The sequence below is a fragment of the Andrographis paniculata genome, unplaced genomic scaffold (genome assembly GCF_009805555.1).
Source record: "Andrographis paniculata isolate CXL003 unplaced genomic scaffold, ASM980555v1 Contig78END, whole genome shotgun sequence".
Lineage (NCBI taxonomy): Eukaryota > Viridiplantae > Streptophyta > Magnoliopsida > Lamiales > Acanthaceae > Andrographis > Andrographis paniculata.
In genome coordinates this window covers 3613830-3636002 of record NW_026137615.1, presented here as the reverse complement: position 1 = coordinate 3636002, position 22173 = coordinate 3613830, and the positions used below count along the sequence as shown (strand labels likewise).

General features: G+C 40.2%; 1 protein-coding gene across 1 annotated transcript; it reads right to left on the bottom strand.

Annotated features, from left to right (window-relative positions):
- Window positions 1-17986: 17986 nt before the first annotated feature.
- Window positions 17987-19025, bottom strand: LOC127239843 (uncharacterized protein At5g39865-like). Its single transcript, XM_051258185.1, has one exon. It carries the CDS (start codon window positions 18810-18812, stop codon window positions 18060-18062), a length of 753 nt encoding a protein of 250 aa, XP_051114142.1. The 5' UTR covers window positions 18813-19025; the 3' UTR covers window positions 17987-18059.
- Window positions 19026-22173: the final 3148 nt, after the last annotated feature.

Below are 22173 nucleotides of genomic sequence, written 5' to 3'. Positions count from 1 at the left end.
GGCCGAGAAAAGACCCATTTGAATTGGGCCTTTATTCGGTCTTTTGAACATGACCCACTTCAATGATTTATTCACATGAAGCTGTTATTCAGTTATTTTTGGACTCAATTTTGGCATTGTTCATCACAAATTTATCTCTCTAAAAAAATATTACATATATTCTTTTATTTAAAATAATATCATGTTAATATATAGGTGTTGATGTAATTTTTCAACAAAAATAAAGTAAAATTCAAAGATATAGAAAATATCCTTAAACTTGATTAATTAGTGCCTGAGATTAGGAATCTCTAAACACTGTATGGTACAGAAAATAAACTGGAAAATAAAAGACTGAAATTTAAAGTGGTGATCCCCAAATCTGACTTTGCTTTGTTGAAGTTGATTGAAGATCCCTTGCCAAATGATGATCCAAATCCTTAAATATTCCCTGGGAAACCGTACTGAAAACCGTCACCCGAACGGTTACAACGTCTCCTTCTCAACCGTCTTCCAACCTTTCTTATGCTGACACGTGTCCCCAGCAGACCAAAAATTCCCTATATTTCACTCCTTGAGCCGACCACAGACCTTCCGCTCTTTTGGCCCGACTGCCAATCTACAATAGTATGGGTCCGACCGCCAATCCTCCCGACTTGCGAACCATCTGGCTTGAGGTCTTTCCGCCTTGAGGACTTCCCGACCTGAAAACCTTCCGACTTGAGGTCTTTCCGCCTTGAGGACTTCCCGACCTGAAAACCTTCCGACTTGAGGTCTTTCCGTCTTGAGGACCTCCCGACCTGAAAACCTTCCGACTTGAGGTCTTTCCGTCTTGAGGACTTCCCGACCTGAAAACCTTCCGACTTGAGGTCCTTCCGTCTTGAGGACCTACCGACCTGAGGTCCGTCCGTCCTAATGACTTTCCGTCTTGAAGACCTACCGACCTGAAGACCTTCCGACCTGAGGTCCTTCCGTCTTGAGGACCTACCGACCTGAGGTCCTTCCGTCCTAATGACTTTCCGTCTTAAGGACCTACTGACCTGAAGACCTTCCGACCTGAGGTCTTTCCGTCCTGAGGACCTACCGACCTGAAGTCCTTCCGTCCTGAGGACCTACCGACCTGAGAACCTTCCGTCCTGTATTTTCCTTAGAAATAAATAAATAAATTTATTTTCCTTGATTTCCTCACGGTGTCCTTCAGCCAGTTCAATCAACCCTATTGCCAGGCCCATTCTTCTTTTTTACCTTGGGCTTTTAACCTAATTCTAAATTTCGTACGTAACAACTTGCCCGCCGCCAAGGGACTTTCAAACGCCATTTAACAATCAATGTTTGGAAGTTCATAAATCACTACCCTCTTGAAAAACTCCCTTAGCAACTGCACCAGTTACTGAAACACGCCTGATAAACTTCCATCTTCGCAATACAAGCCTGTGTGAATCACAATCCCAAAACATTCTAACTATGGCGAATCAATACATGCCTGCCCTTCCTTTCGACGGAACCCTTCCAGAAGGTCCATTTTCAGCCTCGAAAGTACTAACTCCGACGATCCGTCCATATTGCACTACTCCTGAAGATTCAAATCGGATGAGGGAAGTTTTGGAATCTCGCAACGCCTTGGCTATCAACAATCCCAACTACCAAGCAGTTCGCATCCGGGACAGCATCAAGACCCATCTCACAGACCCAAAAGATCTGTATCGCGCTTGGTATCGACGAGTAGCAGAACATTTCCAGACCCAATGGCGTTCCCAAAAAATCGACCAAGCAATATTGCTGTCCACCATGCCTATCAACCTGCATGAGAAGGTGTTATTGGCCATGTCTGCCTTCTGGAATGCGGAAAATGGGACTTTCCTCTTCCCATCAGGCCCCTTTGGCCCAACTCTTATGGACGTGGCCATGATCGCACATCTCCCAGTCGTGGGTGAAGACCCTGTAATGGGAGCCCTAGATGGGCAGGAGCCATCAGAAGACCATCCGGGATGGTCTTTACAAGGTGTGAAGGAATGGGGTTGGACAAAGTTCGCAACCGACCAGCAAGGGGCTCCAGGGACCCCTGTAACCGACCGGGAGCATACTGCCTTTATCCTGTTCTGGCTTTGTAGGTACGTCATTGTTTCCCCTTCCAAAAGTGTCCTTCCTTCTCACCTCGACCTGGCCATTCATATTGCGTCAGGTCGGTTCTTCTCCCTTGGCACCCTATTTTTAGCCAATCTGTTCGAAGGACTCACCAGGGTTAGCCTTCGTTTAACAGATAACGATAATAGGAAATTAGACACTGCCGCGTCGGGTCCTTTTTGGTTTTTAGAACTTTGGTTCCGTCTTTACTTCCCCAACGCGTTTAACTTAGGATCTCCGCCCACTATGCCAACATCTGAAAAACATTTAGGATTAGTCCTCAACCGACTCTGCTCAGGACGCAATAAACTCCAATCGTCCGATCCAATAATAACTGCCATTTTAACAGATACCCGCAGTAACTCTCGATTTTCTATGTATAAAAAATATGCGGGTTATGCTCCCGACCATTTTTGGCCCTTTCCAGTACCAAACCCGCTTCCGACTCCTGAGCCTTGTCCTCATCCCACCTATCCTTTCGCCTGGGACGTCGCCCTCAAACCCAGGTCTCTTTTTAGTAGCAAGAAACTTGATAAAAAAGGGCAGAAAACTTTTTACACTTTTAACTATGAACCTCAATTCATGGCGCGCCAGTTCGGCTGTTGCCAAGGTATCCCTGGACCCGTCGCGTGTCCCCAAATAATTTTTCAAAGTCCCGACCGACGAGTCCTTCCTAAATCAATCCATTCTTATATCTCCCAGCTCACCACGTATATAATTTCCAATTCTTATATTCCTTTCCGCTCCAACCCTGAGATTGTAGATACTTTCAATGAATGGTGGTCGGTTGTATGGTCCCTGATATCCCCTGACGAGGATCGGTTGCTGAACGTACTCCTCCCCCCCCAAGGACTGGTTCTAGGGGCGGCGATACATACTAGCACCCAAAAACAAACAACCCCGGGAATCGGATCTGGGGGTCCCACGCGCAAAAGAAAAACTTCCCAGCTGCAAACACCCCCGACCTCGGAGACCGACCAGCAAACACTAGCAGACCTTGGACTAACTAGGACGTCAGCAAGGACCCGACCCCGAATTGGTAATGTTTCTTAACACCGTGAACCAATTCACTATATCATAACTTTGATTTTACTCATTTCATTCCCCAGAACCGACCTTGGTGACACCGACCACGCAACCGCCGCCAGCACTAACCGACCATTCAATCGGGCCTTTGGTCCAGACCAATTTGCCAATGAGCAGTCGGGCGGAGGACCCGACGCGGAGGCAAACTCCTCCTCCCGTACCGAGGAGTGGTCGGGCCAGGCCCCCGACCAGGAGACAATCTTTACCAACAATGCCTATAGAACCAGTAAGTTCCTTTATCAGCAAGACTTAGGATTCGGATGATCAACCTTAATATATTAAACAACAAACATCTTCATGATTTTTCCACAGACACCTTCACCCAACCCATCAGCAGCAGGGGTCTCTTCTGACAGCGAGGGGACTACTTCCCAGATGGGTCGGCCGCCATACATGGCATCAGACTCATCTATGTCAAAGGAAGAACCAGCCGCCCTCGCCGAAGCTGACCCTCAAAACGACATCCCTGATGCTGCTGATCCCGAAATCGAAGGTGTCCCGGAGATCCTGGCTGCAGTGGCTCTAGATATAGCCGTCCAACCTGCAGCCGCCCTACCAGCAGCGGCGCCCCCCCTAGCCATCGAATGGCAGGCAGAAGAACCACCTGTGGCAGCCCAACCTCCAGAAATGGAAGAAATGTCTTCATCCGATTCGGAGACTTCTGTTAATTTGGTAAGATTAAACCAATCCATGTCATAACTTTTCTTTCGAAAAACACTAACTGTTTCCAATACTACTTTCCATAGGGACCCAGGTCGGCACCTCAGCGACCATTCGCAGCAGCCGACGAGTCGGCTGCTATTATACCAGCTGTCTGCCCTACTCGACCGACCTCATTGCTGCCCCCCTCACTGACAGCAGTCCGCCCAGAGGTAACACATATCTTGTCTGAATAAATTTGCACCTCCCTTGGAATACTTATTGACATTGTAGGACTTGCAGGGGCCTTCGGACTTAGCTGTCCTATCGACTGTTCCGGTTCCAGCGGAGGCCCGAACCATATTCACTGAGGCCATTAACCATCCCCTTTCAGAATTGAGATCCGACTTATTGGACAAACTCATTCAGACGGTTGGCGGCCTTCTTTTTTACACTCCAACGGAATCGCCAGCCGTCCCCATTCTGCATCGGCTGATGGAAAGACTTACAGAGCTCAAGACTGAAGTGTTAGTCATTGGCCTTCTGTCAGCCGAAACCCCCCAGCCCGACTTCGATCAAACAACGCTGGAGAATTCTTTGGCCAAGACTCGAGAATCCCTTCAGCAGACTACTGGAAGACTGGGTGGTCTCCTTAGCACGAAAGCTCTGGTTGATGATGCCATTCAGAAAAAGGAGGCAGAATTGCGGGAGCTGAGGAAAGAACAGTCTACCCTGGATAAGCAAATTACCAATGAACAGCATCTGCTTGAGAAGTATACCAAAAATGAGGCTGAATTGGATCAAGAGCTGAAAACCCAAGCCCGATCCCAATTCATCAGAAGATATCAGACGGCTGCCATTACCAGAAGGCTATCCAGGGATGAAAACAAATGGACACAAATAAAAACTGCCCTAGGGGCACTGTTGTAATATTTCCCCCTTTGTAACAACAACTGACTTAGTAATCCATTTTTTTCTTTCTTCTCTCAAAACAAGGATCACCTTTCAATTCCCAACTTTATAGGAAACGAACCAAACTCCTTCTTTAAAAGAACACTGTTTCTCACATTTTAAGAAACATATTCCCAAGCATATTTTAAAAATCAAAACACTGAAAGTGTGAACAAACATGGCGAATGACCGACCTCATGTTCCATCAAGCAACTGGGAGGGTGTTCTTCAACCCTTCTTTGTAGGTAATCACCCTATTGGAGGCCATGCAGAAGACTTGTTATATATACTCAAGCAACTAGACTTCAAATTCCGATTCTCCCAACGAGGTAGAAGAACTATTCATCGCGTCATCCTCCTGATGGAAAAAGTCATTGAGGGGTATGAACCTCTTCATGACATCCTCAGCCGCATCCCTGATCTCCATCATCACATGGAAATGATTGAAAATCATGCAGCAACCATACTTCCAGACCTTGGTTGGGATAACATATTTTCCAATCAACGAAAAGTCTTTTCAAGATTGCGTACCATTGTTGACCGTGAACATCAAGCCCTAACAGACATGCAAGCACGTACCCATCAAGATCTAGATGACATGCAAAGCCAATGGGAAAGGTACCGACCAGACTTGGAAGATCTTATTGAAGAAGAACCAGAGCTAATATCCACTCACTGGGATGAAAAGTCTGATTCAGAGACAGAAAATTTCTCACAACTACACGATGACTAACAGAAATGAACCTTCCAGTAGGTTCGAACCCCCATAAATGGGTTCTGAATAATATGTGGTTTCAGGCAGTTTTGTTATCTGAAAAGGCAGGATAATACCTCTTCAGATATTTAGCATTAATACAATCATGTACTCTTCTACCTTCATGATTTACAATAATGAACGCGCCATTTCCAATATCTTTTTGAACAATGTATGGTCCTTCCCAATTCGGTGACCACTTTCCCAATTGATCGGTTTTCTTATATGTAGGAAGAATGGTCTTCCAGACTAGGTCTCCTTTTTGGAATGTCCTGTGAAGAACTTTCTTTCCATAACTCCTTGCTCTGATTTCACTCTGTTTCACACTTCGATCTATTGCATGGAGACGGTTAACATCCAAATCTTCTAACTGCTGCAACATAATTTGTTGGTATTCCTTTGTAAGATCACTATCAGTAAATTCTGTTCGGCCAGATGACACTCGAATTTCGGCTGGTAAAACAGCATCTTGGCCAAACGTAAGTTGGTAAGGTGAGAACCCTGTGGCCGTATTTCTGGCATTTCTATGTGCCCATAAAGCCTGAGACAATAACAAATGCCACTTTCTTGGGTTCCCTTCAATCATCTTCTTTATAATCCCAATGATAATCTTATTTGCTGCTTCCGCCTGTCCATTGGCTTGGGGATAATATGGTGAAGAATGATGTAACCGAACACCGAATTCTGCCAAGAAATTAGAGAACTTTTCCCCTGTAAAGACCAAGCCTTGGTCGGTTGTTATAGACTGAGGAATACCATATCTGTAAATAATTTGGTTCAAAACGAAGTCTATCACTTCTTTCTGATCCACATTTTTCAAAGCAACTGCTTCCACCCATTTGGTAAAGTAATCAGTCGCGACCAAAATGAAACAGTGATGTTTCGATGAAGCAGGATGTATCTTACCAATAATATCCATAGCCCACGATTTAAAAGGCCATGGTTTTGCCAAGAATTGCAATTCGGTTACTGGCAAATGATTCAAGTTTCCATGTCTCTGACATTCCAGGCAGCCTTTTGCAAATTGTATGCAATCCTCAAAAATCTTAGGCCAGAAAAAACCCAAGCGATGAATGGCCCATCTCATATTGAGACCTGCCCGATGAGCTCCACATATCCCACCATGTACTTCTGTCATCACTTCTAGAGCTTCTTTAGATCCCAAGCATTTCAAAAGTAAACCTTCAAATGATCTCTTGTACAAAATTCCATTTATCAATTGAAAACGTAAAGCCTTCAATCGTGTCGCAATTGAAACACTCGCACCAGGATTCTGTAAATACAGGATAAGCTCTGTTCTCCAATCGGACACTGTTTCGCCATCGGACTTCTGTCCGATAAAAACTTCGTAATCGGGCTCCTGTCCATTATCCTCTTGCCCGACCGTAACCTCGCAGTCGGACTCCTGACCGATATCCTCTTGCCCGACCGCAACTTCGCAGTCGGGGTCCTGTCCGATATCCTCTTGCCCGACCGTAACTTCGCAGTCGGGGTCCTGTCCGATAGTCTCCTGCCCGACCGTAACTTCGCAGATCGGGTCTGTCTTTCCTTCTATGCCCGACTTGACCTCCGACCACATATCCTCCAGAATTCCTTTACATGCCCTTTGAGCCAATTCATCAGCACGTTGGTTTTCTTTCCTCGGAATGAACTCAATTATTACCTCTGAGATTCTTGTCAGTAGCCGACTCACAATGTCCCTATATCTGCGAAGATGAGGGAAATTGCACACATATTGATTGTTTACCTGGTTGACTACTAATTGAGAATCCCCCCTTATGATTACAGACTGGACCTTCCTGGCAATTAAAGCCTCCAAACCCAAAATTAAAGCTTCATATTCTGCCGAATTATGGGTCATGGATTCCAATCGTAGTTGTAAGTTGATCTTTTGACCATCAGGTCCTTGCAAAAAGACCCCTGCCCCCGATTTGTTTCCAGAGGTAGAACCATCAAAGAACATCAACCATGTTCTGGTACTTATATAAGGCACACATCCGACCTGTAGATTATCCAGATATGATGCACAACTAAATGGTCGGACACTATCACAAAGAGAATACCCGACTTGTGAGAATTCTGCCAAGAAGTCGGCTACTGCTTGTCCCTTAATTGCCCTCAGCGGGGAATGTTGAAGATCGAAAGGAGCCAATTTGATGGCCCATTTCATGAGTCTGCCCTTCATAGTAGGTCTCTGTAAAATCAATTTGATGAGATCCACCTTTGATATGACCTCAACTCTTCTGGGCAGCAAATAATGCTCGAGTTTAGTGCAAGCGAAGACCAATGAATAACACATTTTTTCTGGCATAGTGTAATTCAGTTCTGGTCCTGTAAGGGTTTTACTGAGATAGTAAATTGCCCTTTCCTTCCCGTCATCACCATCCTGCGCCAATAAACAACTAACCACTTCATATGTATTTGCCAAATAAAGTTTGAGTGGCCGACCTTGTTTGGGAGGCATCAAGACTGGAGGATGAACCAATGCCTGCTTGATAGCATCTAAAGCCGTTTGTTGGTCGGGACCCCATTCAAAGGCAATTTTTCCAGCTTTCAATAATTTAGTAATGGGTCTGACCTTGCCAGCAGCATTAGAAATGAAACGCCTCAAATAATTCACCTTACCCAACAGACTTTGGATTTCTGTAACCGTCTTGGGTGGCCGACTATCAAGAATGGCTTTAGCCTTATTGGCATCAATTTCAATTCCTCTCTCATGAACTAAGAATCCTAGAAAGCTCCCGGCTGATATTCCAAAAGCACATTTGGTCGGATTCATCTTCAACTTGTACTTCTTCATTCTTTCAAATGCCTCTTCAAGATCTCTCAAATGTTCGTCAAAACTGGCAGATTTAACTATAACATCATCAATATACACTTCCATAGATCTGCCAATTAAATCATGAAAGATTGAATTCATGGCTCTTTGGTAAGTTGCCCCTGCATTCTTTAACCCGAATGGCATGACTGTCCATTCATAAATACCCAAAGCCCCTGGGCATCTGAATGCTGTCTTAGGAATGTCTTCTTCTGCCAAGAATATTTGGTTATAACCTGCATAGCCATCCATCAGACTAAGGATTTTATGCCCTGCTGCTGCATCTATCAGCATGTCGGCCATAGGCATCACGTATTCGTCCTTAGGGGTAGCTAGATTCAAATCCCTGAAGTCGATGCATATCCTTATCTTACCATTTTTCTTGACCACTGGCACAATATTAGCCAGCCACTCCGCATAACGGCAAGGTTGAATGAAACCCACTTTGAGAAGTTTTTGGATTTCTTCCTTGATTTGAGGCATCAGATCTGGACTCATTCGCCTTGGAGGTTGTTTGTAAGGTTTACAACCTTCTTTGATGGGCAATCGATGCTCTATTAGACTTCTTGTCAAACCAGGCATCTCTGAATAATCCCACGCTAAACAATCAATGTTGTTTCTAATAACTTCAAGCATCATTGTTTGTTGCTCTTTAGACAAATAACCACTTAACCTGATCACTTTTGGAACCAATTCGGTTCCTAAATTAAACTCCAATAACGGGTCTTGTGATGAAGCTGTTGGTTCTGTTTTTTCTAATAAGTCGGGCCAACGAAATTGTTCATCTTCTTGGAGGTGAACATCCAGAATCTCTTTATTATTTTCTACTTTATGTAATAACTGCTTTAAATAGAACTTATTAATAAGAGAACTACATACTTCTAAAGTTGTATCTTCCATTACAAACAACTTATACAGAAATGGGTGTGGCTTTATCATGAGCCATACAATAAAGGTGTTCTTTTAATAGAACATCGAGTTCTGGCCAGTGACTTTATAACCCTTGTTTGGGTATTCCCTGGCCATATACAACTGAGACATCGGAGCCAAATGACTAGAATAAAACACTGACTCTTCCACTTGTTCTGTTACGTCGAATGGGTTGTCATTCGCTTCCATTTTAAAGACCTGATTTCCTTCCCAGAACATTAACTGTTGGTGCAAGGTTGATGGCACACATTGAGAGGCATGAATCCAATCTCGTCCCAGCAAAAGAGAGTATGTGGTATCTGCGTCCACAATAAAGAAAACAGTGGAAATTTTCTTTGGTCCGACCTCAATTGTGGCAACCATCATACCTTCAGGCTTGGTCGGCTGCCCTGTAAAACTTGTCATTTCGAATTCCACAGGGGACAGATCATGAATTCCTTTCCCTAGCTTCTTGAGAGTCTTCAATGGCATAACATTAAAGACTGCTCCATTATCCACGAAAACCTTTGTGATTGGTTTCCCACAAATGTGAGCATTAACATACAGGGGTTTCAAATGGGAGTTCGCACCCTCTGGAATAGGAGGAAACACAATTGAAGGTGCTTCCGACTGAGGCTCAGAATCTGTAATCTTTGCCCACTCTGTTTCCTCTAATTCGCCATCTGCCAAGAATGCCCATAAAGGTTCGTCCATAATATCATCTACCAGACTCGCCCACGTCGGTTCATCACTCATCTGGTTAACCTCTGTCATTCGACAAGGGATTCGTGGTCCCAGACGAGATTTAACAGATCTTGAATTTTCCTCTGTAGGCACCACTTCTTCCTTCGTCTCATTTCGAGATTGAACCGTCAAGGATTCAATACGAAATTCTTCCAGAGATGGATTGATGTTGATCCGTTCACAATGTTGGCATCTAAAACCTTTAATTATTTCATGTGCCATTCCCTTACCTTTCCCCTGTCCCGACGAACTTCTTTTGGTATAGTCGGAAGCTCCTAATCCGTCCTTCGGTTGCTTTCCTGACCAGACCCGACTGGACCGACTTATTGGAGACTGAATGGCCGCTCCCTGCTCGTCGGTCGTTTGTTCTGTAAAGACTCTAATGGACTGATCTCCTGTCAAGTGGTCGGCCGCAGTTTGTTCGTCGGTTCTTTGTTGCACTGCAGGAACTCGTTTCCCATACTTTGCAGCATACCTGCGTTTGGCATTGCGAATCTGTGTACGATTCATACCTGGGAAACGAGGATCTATATCAACGGGTAAAGGCTTTTTATTTCGAGCCCACTCGTTCCCGACTGAACCCGTTTTTCTGGTCGGGTGGTCTTTCACTAAAACCTTTTCCTTCACTTCCACGTTAAAAGAACCGTCTGGACGGTCCCATTTTTCAGCGACTGGCCTTTCAACAACCTTGAGTCGTTCTTCCGGTCGGCTGCTGTTTGGCTGATTCCCTTTCTTTTTTCCGGGACTAGTTTGCTCCCCTGTTTGTCCACTATTGACCGAACTTTTCCTTGTTTCCGAACTTGGTTGGATGTCAACCATTGCAGTTGTTAGTTTCGGAAATGGTTGCTGGTCTACACCTAAAGTGATGTATTTGAGCCGACCTGTCTTGATGGCTTTTTGAATTTCCTTCCTAAAATGAGTACACTGACTTGTAGTGTGTGTGAAAGAATTATGCCACTTACAATATGGTCTCCCTTTGATTTCTTCTTTAGTGGCAAGTCTTTGGCCCTTTGGAATACGAATCTGCCCATCAGTCAGTAGGATATCAAAGATTTCATCAGCTTTCGAACTATCAAAGGTCGGTTGCTCCTTTCCTTCAGATCCTGGTACTGGCTTCAATTTAGGACATACATACGGTTTTCCAGAAAGGATTTCGGCTGCCATCTCTTCTGACTGATTAAAATCAAAGTCGCATGTTTCTGTTCCCATACTCGCCATATGTTGGCCTCTATTACGCCTGTTATGCTGCTCTTCCTCTCTGAACAAAGACTCTAGACGTCCTGCCTTGGATGCAAGATTTGCCAAATCCTCAACATCCAGGGCAGTGAGTGCCTTTCTTAAGCGATTATGCATATTCCGGACCACTAAATTGGTCATCTCTTTCTCACTGATTACCGTAGGACATCGTCCCTTCATCAATCGTACCCTTTCTATAAACTGTGAAGCAGTTTCTTCTGGATACTGTCTCAATTCAAGTAAATCAGTTAAAGAAACAACTGGTAAAGGATTAAAGAATCTAGCGTGAAATGCCATTTCCAATCCTTCCCATGTCTGAATTTGTCCAGGAGGTAGACTTACAAACCATGAAAACGCCGTTCTGGTAAGAGACAAACCAAACAGCTGTAACTTATAAAAAGGGTTATTGCCAACCTCTCCTAATTGTGCTGTGAACCGACCAACATGTTCTATGGTGGAAGATCCGTCCTCCCCTGAGAATGCATGAAAGTCGGGTGGTCGAAAATTCCTTGGGAGAGGGTGTTCATGAATGATCCTTTCTGGGAAAGGTCTTTGATATGCAGGGCGGTTAGCCATCTGAGGAGTTAATCCATACTGATCCCTTAATATATGTGCAATCTCATCAGGATCTACATGAAAGCGTTGATGATCAGGAACCTGGAACGGATCCTGCACAGGAATATGAATCGGATCATGTATATATCCTTCAGGCCTGTCCTCCCTTGTATTGTTCGGCTGCGAATTGGTAACCCTTGGTCCCAGTGGAACATTGTTGGGAAAAGTCAAAGGAGTTTTTCCCCGATCCATTCGGTTGGGATTTGTGGCACTTGGGAATGTACTATCCACGAATGATGGCCCTGCGAAATTTGCCTGTGGTCTGGACGGTGACACTCCTGGTGGCGTTTGAGTGGGTTGAAGACTAACCCTTGACAATGCTTGATCTATCATGTTCTGCAACTGACTCTGTTGCTCACGCAACATGTTCGTTTGTTGCTCACGCAACATATTCTGCATAACCAAGGTATGCTGGTTGTTCATTTGTTGAACATAAGACCACCAATCAGTTGGTGGTTGTGGGATGTCCCCGGCATTTGGCACAATGGGTGGTGGAACGGATTCTCCCACCGGTGTCGAAGATGCTTGCGGTTGTGACCCTGCCATATGGACCCTTCCGATGATTCGGCCGGATCTAAGACGTATGAAATTATCGCCGGAATTGGAATGAGCAATTTTGTCTTGCTCCCACTGTGGTCGCCAATTTGTTGATGTAATTTTTCAACAAAAATAAAGTAAAATTCAAAGATATAGAAAATATCCTTAAACTTGATTAATTAGTGCCTGAGATTAGGAATCTCTAAACACTGTATGGTACAGAAAATAAACTGGAAAATAAAAGACTGAAATTTAAAGTGGTGATCCCCAAATCTGACTTTGCTTTGTTGAAGTTGATTGAAGATCCCTTGCCAAATGATGATCCAAATCCTTAAATATTCCCTGGGAAACCGTACTGAAAACCGTCACCCGAACGGTTACAACGTCTCCTTCTCAACCGTCTTCCAACCTTTCTTATGCTGACACGTGTCCCCAGCAGACCAAAAATTCCCTATATTTCACTCCTTGAGCCGACCACAGACCTTCCGCTCTTTTGGCCCGACTGCCAATCTACAATAGTATGGGTCCGACCGCCAATCCTCCCGACTTGCGAACCATCTGGCTTGAGGTCTTTCCGCCTTGAGGACTTCCCGACCTGAAAACCTTCCGACTTGAGGTCTTTCCGCCTTGAGGACTTCCCGACCTGAAAACCTTCCGACTTGAGGTCTTTCCGTCTTGAGGACCTCCCGACCTGAAAACCTTCCGACTTGAGGTCTTTCCGTCTTGAGGACTTCCCGACCTGAAAACCTTCCGACTTGAGGTCCTTCCGTCTTGAGGACCTACCGACCTGAGGTCCGTCCGTCCTAATGACTTTCCGTCTTGAAGACCTACCGACCTGAAGACCTTCCGACCTGAGGTCCTTCCGTCTTGAGGACCTACCGACCTGAGGTCCTTCCGTCCTAATGACTTTCCGTCTTAAGGACCTACTGACCTGAAGACCTTCCGACCTGAGGTCTTTCCGTCCTGAGGACCTACCGACCTGAAGTCCTTCCGTCCTGAGGACCTACCGACCTGAGAACCTTCCGTCCTGTATTTTCCTTAGAAATAAATAAATAAATTTATTTTCCTTGATTTCCTCACGGTGTCCTTCAGCCAGTTCAATCAACCCTATTGCCAGGCCCATTCTTCTTTTTTACCTTGGGCTTTTAACCTAATTCTAAATTTCGTACGTAACAACTTGCCCGCCGCCAAGGGACTTTCAAACGCCATTTAACAATCAATGTTTGGAAGTTCATAAATCACTACCCTCTTGAAAAACTCCCTTAGCAACTGCACCAGTTACTGAAACACGCCTGATAAACTTCCATCTTCGCAATACAAGCCTGTGTGAATCACAATCCCAAAACATTCTAACTATGGCGAATCAATACATGCCTGCCCTTCCTTTCGACGGAACCCTTCCAGAAGGTCCATTTTCAGCCTCGAAAGTACTAACTCCGACGATCCGTCCATATTGCACTACTCCTGAAGATTCAAATCGGATGAGGGAAGTTTTGGAATCTCGCAACGCCTTGGCTATCAACAATCCCAACTACCAAGCAGTTCGCATCCGGGACAGCATCAAGACCCATCTCACAGACCCAAAAGATCTGTATCGCGCTTGGTATCGACGAGTAGCAGAACATTTCCAGACCCAATGGCGTTCCCAAAAAATCGACCAAGCAATATTGCTGTCCACCATGCCTATCAACCTGCATGAGAAGGTGTTATTGGCCATGTCTGCCTTCTGGAATGCGGAAAATGGGACTTTCCTCTTCCCATCAGGCCCCTTTGGCCCAACTCGTATGGACGTGGCCATGATCGCACATCTCCCAGTCGTGGGTGAAGACCCTGTAATGGGAGCCCTAGATGGGCAGGAGCCATCAGAAGACCATCCGGGATGGTCTTTACAAGGTGTGAAGGAATGGGGTTGGACAAAGTTCGCAACCGACCAGCAAGGGGCTCCAGGGACCCCTGTAACCGACCGGGAGCATACTGCCTTTATCCTGTTCTGGCTTTGTAGGTACGTCATTGTTTCCCCTTCCAAAAGTGTCCTTCCTTCTCACCTCGACCTGGCCATTCATATTGCGTCAGGTCGGTTCTTCTCCCTTGGCACCCTATTTTTAGCCAATCTGTTCGAAGGACTCACCAGGGTTAGCCTTCGTTTAACAGATAACGATAATAGGAAATTAGACACTGCCGCGTCGGGTCCTTTTTGGGTTTTAGAACTTTGGTTCCGTCTTTACTTCCCCAACGCGTTTAACTTAGGATCTCCGCCCACTATGCCAACATCTGAAAAACATTTAGGATTAGTCCTCAACCGACTCTGCTCAGGACGCAATAAACTCCAATCGTCCGATCCAATAATAACTGCCATTTTAACAGATACCCGCAGTAACTCTCGATTTTCCATGTATAAAAAATATGCGGGTTATGCTCCCGACCATTTTTGGCCCTTTCCAGTACCAAACCCGCTTCCGACTCCTGGGAAACCGTACTGAAAACCGTCACCCGAACGGTTACAACGTCTCCTTCTCAACCGTCTTCCAACCTTTCTTATGCTGACACGTGTCCCCAGCAGACCAAAAATTCCCTATATTTCACTCCTTGAGCCGACCACAGACCTTCCGCTCTTTTGGCCCGACTGCCAATCTACAATAGTATGGGTCCGACCGCCAATCCTCCCGACTTGCGAACCATCTGGCTTGAGGTCTTTCCGCCTTGAGGACTTCCCGACCTGAAAACCTTCCGACTTGAGGTCTTTCCGCCTTGAGGACTTCCCGACCTGAAAACCTTCCGACTTGAGGTCTTTCCGTCTTGAGGACCTCCCGACCTGAAAACCTTCCGACTTGAGGTCTTTCCGTCTTGAGGACTTCCCGACCTGAAAACCTTCCGACTTGAGGTCCTTCCGTCTTGAGGACCTACCGACCTGAGGTCCGTCCGTCCTAATGACTTTCCGTCTTGAAGACCTACCGACCTGAAGACCTTCCGACCTGAGGTCCTTCCGTCTTGAGGACCTACCGACCTGAGGTCCTTCCGTCCTAATGACTTTCCGTCTTAAGGACCTACTGACCTGAAGACCTTCCGACCTGAGGTCTTTCCGTCCTGAGGACCTACCGACCTGAAGTCCTTCCGTCCTGAGGACCTACCGACCTGAGAACCTTCCGTCCTGTATTTTCCTTAGAAATAAATAAATAAATTTATTTTCCTTGATTTCCTCACGGTGTCCTTCAGCCAGTTCAATCAACCCTATTGCCAGGCCCATTCTTCTTTTTTACCTTGGGCTTTTAACCTAATTCTAAATTTCGTACGTAACAATAGGTTAAATATATATATATATATATTATATGAAGTATCTATTTTGTATCAATTTTTTACTATTTTAACAATTCTCCAAAATTTCAAAATATATATACACTCCATTTACGGGTGGTTTTTTTTTTTTAATAAAATATATTTAGATTTTCATTATTTATAAAAAAATTTCTCCAAAAATATCACATCTATTTTTTATTTTTTATATTATACTAAAAATTATTTTATATTCAAAATATCATATCAATACCTATTTATATTCCATAGTACAACCATTTCAATTCAAAATTTTTATTATTCAAATTACAACCTAAAAAAATCGGTACCCACAAACAAACACGCCCTACATGTGTTTTCAAACTTGTTTAGAGATTGTAATTAAATGTAATAATAGTAATAGACCTAAATTAAAATACAGCAGCAGCAGCAACAGCAACAACAACAACAATAATAATAATAATAATAATAATACTAACAACAATTTATATATAAAAAATTATATATTATTTAAATAAAATTATTTCATAAATTCCATATATATATATATATTTCAAATGTAAGGAAAAATATTAAGGAGTGGGCATTTGTGGTGGGGCATTGGCACAGCAGAGTGTGATGTGTTTGGGGTCTTTTGTGTAATAATATATTATTGATCTTCACATGATGTGGGCATCCAAACAAATCATTGCATACACCTGCGTACCTTGTATTAATTTTGTTCGCAAAATTATTTATAATGTATAATTATTTTTCATAATTTAGAAATTGCATGAAATTTCTTGTATTTAAAAGTATTGCACAAAAAAATATTTTTTAGAGATTTTTGTGTAATATATTTGAAAATAGAAGGAGTCTTGTGCAAATTTTAAAGAATTTTGTATAATATTTTATAAATTACGAGGTAGTCTCGTACAATTTTTAACTTATAAAAAAAAATGATACGCAAATTTTTCAAACGACAACTAAGTTATAGATAATTTAATTTACTTCATCTTTTAAAATCATTTTAAAATTTAATTTTATTTGAGTAATAGTTTAAATAAGTATAGTGAGAATTGATTTCTATAAAAATAAACATAATAAAATTAAAAGTAAATATATTGATTAATATATTGACCTTCCTTTCTCTTCCTCTTTTCTTTTCTTTTTTTTTTTGGAAAAAAATTTTAATTTCATATTTTTTATAAAATTATAAAATATTAAATTAAAATTTTATTTAAATCAATATCTAAAGAAAAAAAAATTCAAAATGAACGCACTTTATTCTCTCAATTTTTTTTTTTTTTTTTATTTTTTATTTTTAAGTTCATAGCAATATATATATACACGGGCATTGAATGTATATAATTTATGGAAATATATATAAAGTTGGTAGGGTACTATTTAATTATGCACACATTTATTTCGAATAACATACGAGATTTTATCATAATTCGCATAGTGTGATTTGTTTTATCGGGTTTAATTTACAAGGTATTAGGTTTAATCAGGGTTTACCTAGTACATACTTTTGGGCAGTGACTGCGGATTCTCACGTCTTAAAAATAAAAAAAAAAAAAAAAAATGAGACTTTACCCTTGTTTGAGGAATGTCTCACCATTTCTACAAAAGCATGACCACCATACTATTAGTTCTAATTTTACTTTTAGTTCTAATTTGGTGTTTTACAATTTGTATCATTCTTTTCTTCATACATAGTTTTTTTTAATCAATGTAAATATAATTTATAAAATTATTTTAATTAATATAATTTTTTATAAAAACTATATATATATATATACCTCATAAAAAATTTGCCTCAAAAACAAAATATGCAATTATATGGGAAGTGAGGGAGTGTCAACTAAGCATACCTTAACTTTGGATTCTCTCTTTATTTTTATTTTTATTTTAGACATGTCTTAAAATATTTGTAATTTTCATTCATTTATACCTAATATTTCATTTTCTACTCCTATAAATATAATTTATATGATTATTTGAAACAAAAGAATAAAAATAAAACAATAAGAGTGTTCATTTTGGGTATTGGAGTGAATATATTATTTTATTAAACTTAAATACATATTTACTATAATAAATTAAAACATATATTAATTAAAATTCATTGTACTAATATAGTAATTAAAAATAATTAATCATACATAAATAGATGGAATGAATTCATTCAAATAGTACTTATATTAAAGTTTATCTTATTTAATCATATAAAATAAATATTATATTAAATAATCTCATTATTATAGTATAATCTATTGAAATTAATCAAAGAAAAGATTTTAGAACTAAGACAATATTATATATATATATATATCATCTCATTCATATATTACAAGATTTCAAGATTAATAACTCTTGTTATCCTAATTCTATCTACATACATACCCAACATTTAACCAATCCATTCTCATTGCACCGGGGGCACCTCGCCGCCACGCCGCCACCGTCCGGCAGCCGGACTTTCCGGCTGCCGTCGCAATCGGAACACAAAACAAACCTCATTCCGGCGCAGCCTCGGCAGGGACAATCCGACGGGCTCAACGGTATCCCTTGTAAGAGAATCTGCAGCCGGCCCTTTTCGTGTAACCCGACGGCCTCGTCCGCCCCGCCGACGTACCGCCCCCGGACAAAAAGCCTCGGCGGCACCACCCGGCCGCCGAGGATTCGCCAAAGCTCGTCCCGATACTCCATGTGCATAGAAACGTCTCGTTCTGAGTACGTCACTCGGAAACTCTCCAACAAGAACCGGACCGCGTTGCAATCCTCGAACGTCTTCCGGATCCCCCGAAGGCTCGTTGTGTACAAAACGACCGAGTCGGGCCCTCCCGGCAGCGGCGGCGGCGGATTATTATCGTTATCGTCGACCGCCGCCATTTCGTATTTTCCCTCGTCTCGGATGGGCTTAAGTTTCGGGCGTGGATCGTGACCGATTCTCGTGTGTTGTCTCGACTCGGACAACTCTTGCGGCGTTATAATTGCCGGTTCCGGAATTTCTTCCCCATCGGAACTTGGGCCGCGGGCCGGTTTTGCATCTTCAACATTGACGGCGGTTTGGGCGACGCGGTGGGTCGTACGATCTTTGGGGGACGAGATCAACTTGAGTTTTTTGAGGATGGTTTCTTTCATATTTATCAGCTGAATTATCTGTTCAGTGATTTTTAACGTCGAGCATTTTGAGACAATTGATTATGGTCGAGACAACCTATAGGGCTCGAGAGAAAGCCGACGATGGCCGGGCCCGGCCCGAATAAGGACAAGGGGAAGGGAGTGTTTGGGAAGGAGAGAGTTGTGTAAAATGCATCAATGGTTATAAGGTGTAGTGTAGTGTAGTGTATGGAATGCCATTGTTGCTTTCTTGCATAAAGCTTTCGAAAAAAGTACTTTAGGTATGAAATGTATATATATGCCTTTTCCCATAAGGGACCATATGTCGTTTTATTCATGTATTTTAATTTTATATAATGATATTGCCGTATGTATTTATTATGACCGCGTCAACATTGTTGAATTCAACACTGTGCTGTGCTGTGCTATTAGACAACACATAATATTACTATAAACATCACATTGCATGTGTTAATATAATACAAATACAATATATGAACAAAACACATACGATATAGTCTCACAATATACAGTATTACTACAGACAACACATCGTATATGTTAATATAATACAAATACAGTACATGAACTACCAACACATGCTGTAATCTCATACAACACACAACAATTAATTTTAGCACATGACATACTTGTATACATCACATTTGTTATTATTAAAAAACAACACATATTTTTATTATACATAACATATGTTGTGTGTAATACTAATGTGCGTTATTTGCATATATCACATGTGCTGACGTAAAAAATCAGCATGGTACTAATTTTTTCAAATCAACACCCTAACCATTCTAATTTATAATACATAATATAGCCAAATTTATTTTAAAACAAAATGTGTAGTTTGTATTCATTCACAATTCTCTAACTTCTAAATTTTTACTTTTATATTCATTAACAATTATATGATTACTTTTACCTTACTTACGAGGGAATATTTGATTTTATATAATTAAATATTATCAATTACTATTGAAATATTAATATATCTTAATAATTTACGTGTAAAAAATAAATGCATACTTTCGAGGTCGACAAAAAGAGTATTATAAATATGATCACAATGGTGATAACGTTGGGTGAGAATTCGAAAGTAAGTCGAGCCCATGATTGCTCGACGAGATGTAATGATGGATAGCACTATAGGGTAGGGTGGGGGTAGGGTAGGGTAGCGTAGGGGGGTGGTGTGGGGTGATGATGATTGACTAAAGCAATGGAATTGAAGACTTTTGGGATATAAAGATACAATTAAGGGAAGGGATTGATAATTGATTGATGCCTTTAGTTTTGTGACACCCCCACCACACTTACCCTTGTCTCCTATTTTCCTCACCACACATTTAACTAATTCACGAAATTTTAAATATTCTATCCGTCTTATATAAAGAGTAAGTTGGTATTTTGCACGTAAATTTTTAAATATTAATATTATATTGAGTTGTAGTAAAAAAGACGAAAATACCTTTATTAGTATTATGTAATATAGAGGTGGTGGTATTTGTGTAATATATTATAAGTTGAAAGAGTATTTATTATGTTAAATACGCAGTACAATTGCTAAATTAGAAAATAGTACTATTGTATATGGGACATAATGAGTATATCAAATTATATAATATTTTATGGTGTTTTAGTTAGAATGTACAAAATACTTTATATTTTATTTATTGTACGAAACTTTGTTGTATTAAATTTAAGCACGTACATACTTGATTGCAAATGCACATTTAATTATGTAAACTTTATATAAATAAAAAAAAAAATACCTTACATAATGTTTTTTGAATAAAATAAATTAATAATAATCTATCAACCATTCATTTAATAGTTTTTTAAGACAAATTTTTACTTAATTTCTACGCACAAAAAATATAATAATAATAATAATAATAATAATAATAATAATAATAATAATGAAGGATTGATCAATTATAATTTTTTTGTTTAAATAAAATTATTTAAGGTATTTGACATTTTTTATTTGTACAAAACACGTATAATTAATTGCGTATATTCAACCAAATATCAACCTTGAGCGAAAAGTGTTTTGTACATATTTTAATTTAACACAAGATAATTTCTCGTAATGAATAAAATACACTATGGGGTATTATATATGCAATTTATCTTTTTTTAAAAAAAATTATGGTTATGTTTTTTTTTTTTTTTTTTTTTAAGTTCGAATTTTAATAATTATGTTTTTATTGCGATTTTCTATAAAATACACTATTTGTATTCATAAAACATCAAATTTAGGTTCTCTCACACATGGTTCGTCCAGTGTGACTTACCTGTCGAACTTAGATTGCAGGATATTATATTCGACTGGAGATTATCCAGTGCGTACTTTTGAGTAGCAACTGCGGATTCCCACGTCATAAAAAAAATCAAATTTAAATTAATATTTATTTTATAAAAATAAAAAATAAACTAATAAATTAAATGGGTGATTATTTTTAAAATTTTATTCTAGTTTTTTTACTATATAACAATTATAATTTTATATTTTAAAAAACAAATGATTTTTTCCCTACGCAATATTACATTAAAATTATTACTCATATAAAAAAAATAAAAAAATAAAATTGATGTGTGGGTTTGGTAGTTAAGTTTATTAATCATTTCAATTCACTCACAAAACACATCATTAATTAGTATACAAAATTTTCATATAATTTGTGTACTATAATTTACATACACGCTATATCGAATAATAGTAAATTAAAAAGATATATATATATATATCAAATAAAATACTTCCTCCGTCGTATAACAAATTATCCATTTACTTTTTGCGTTATTGTACTTAACGCTAAAAATATTTTTATATTTGTATAATTTTTTATACAAATGTCATTATATTAGTATTATAAGACACTAATAGAAATATTTTTGCAATTTTTCCTTGATTTGTAATACGTTTTGATATAATAATTAATATTCAAAGATCAACACTCTGAAAATAAATGGATACTTAGTTATGAGACGGAGGGAGTATTTATTTTTTGTTATTTTTAATTTTTTCAAACATGATATAGGGACAAATTACACTCAAGAAAAGTAATACTCCCTTCGTCCCGCGAAATCAGTCGCGTTTCTTTTTGGCGCGAAGTTTAAGAAAATTTGATTAATATTGCTAATTAATGTGATTAGTTAATGTAATATATGTAATAAATATTATTTTAACTATTTTTATTTGATGAAATATTGAAATAAAAGTTCAAATATTATTTTATAATTTTTGTATAAAATATATATATATACATATATGTATAAATATGGGAGTGCAGAGCGTGTCAATAATATTAAGTCTAGAATCTTCCAATTAAATCAAAATTGTTATGACCGTTGTGCCTTGTAG

What these genes read in the sequence shown, in the direction of transcription:
- LOC127239843 (XM_051258185.1), bottom strand. Translation starts at nt 18,812, where the DNA reads ATGAAAGAAACCATCCTCAAAAAACTCAAGTTGATCTCGTCCCCCAAA.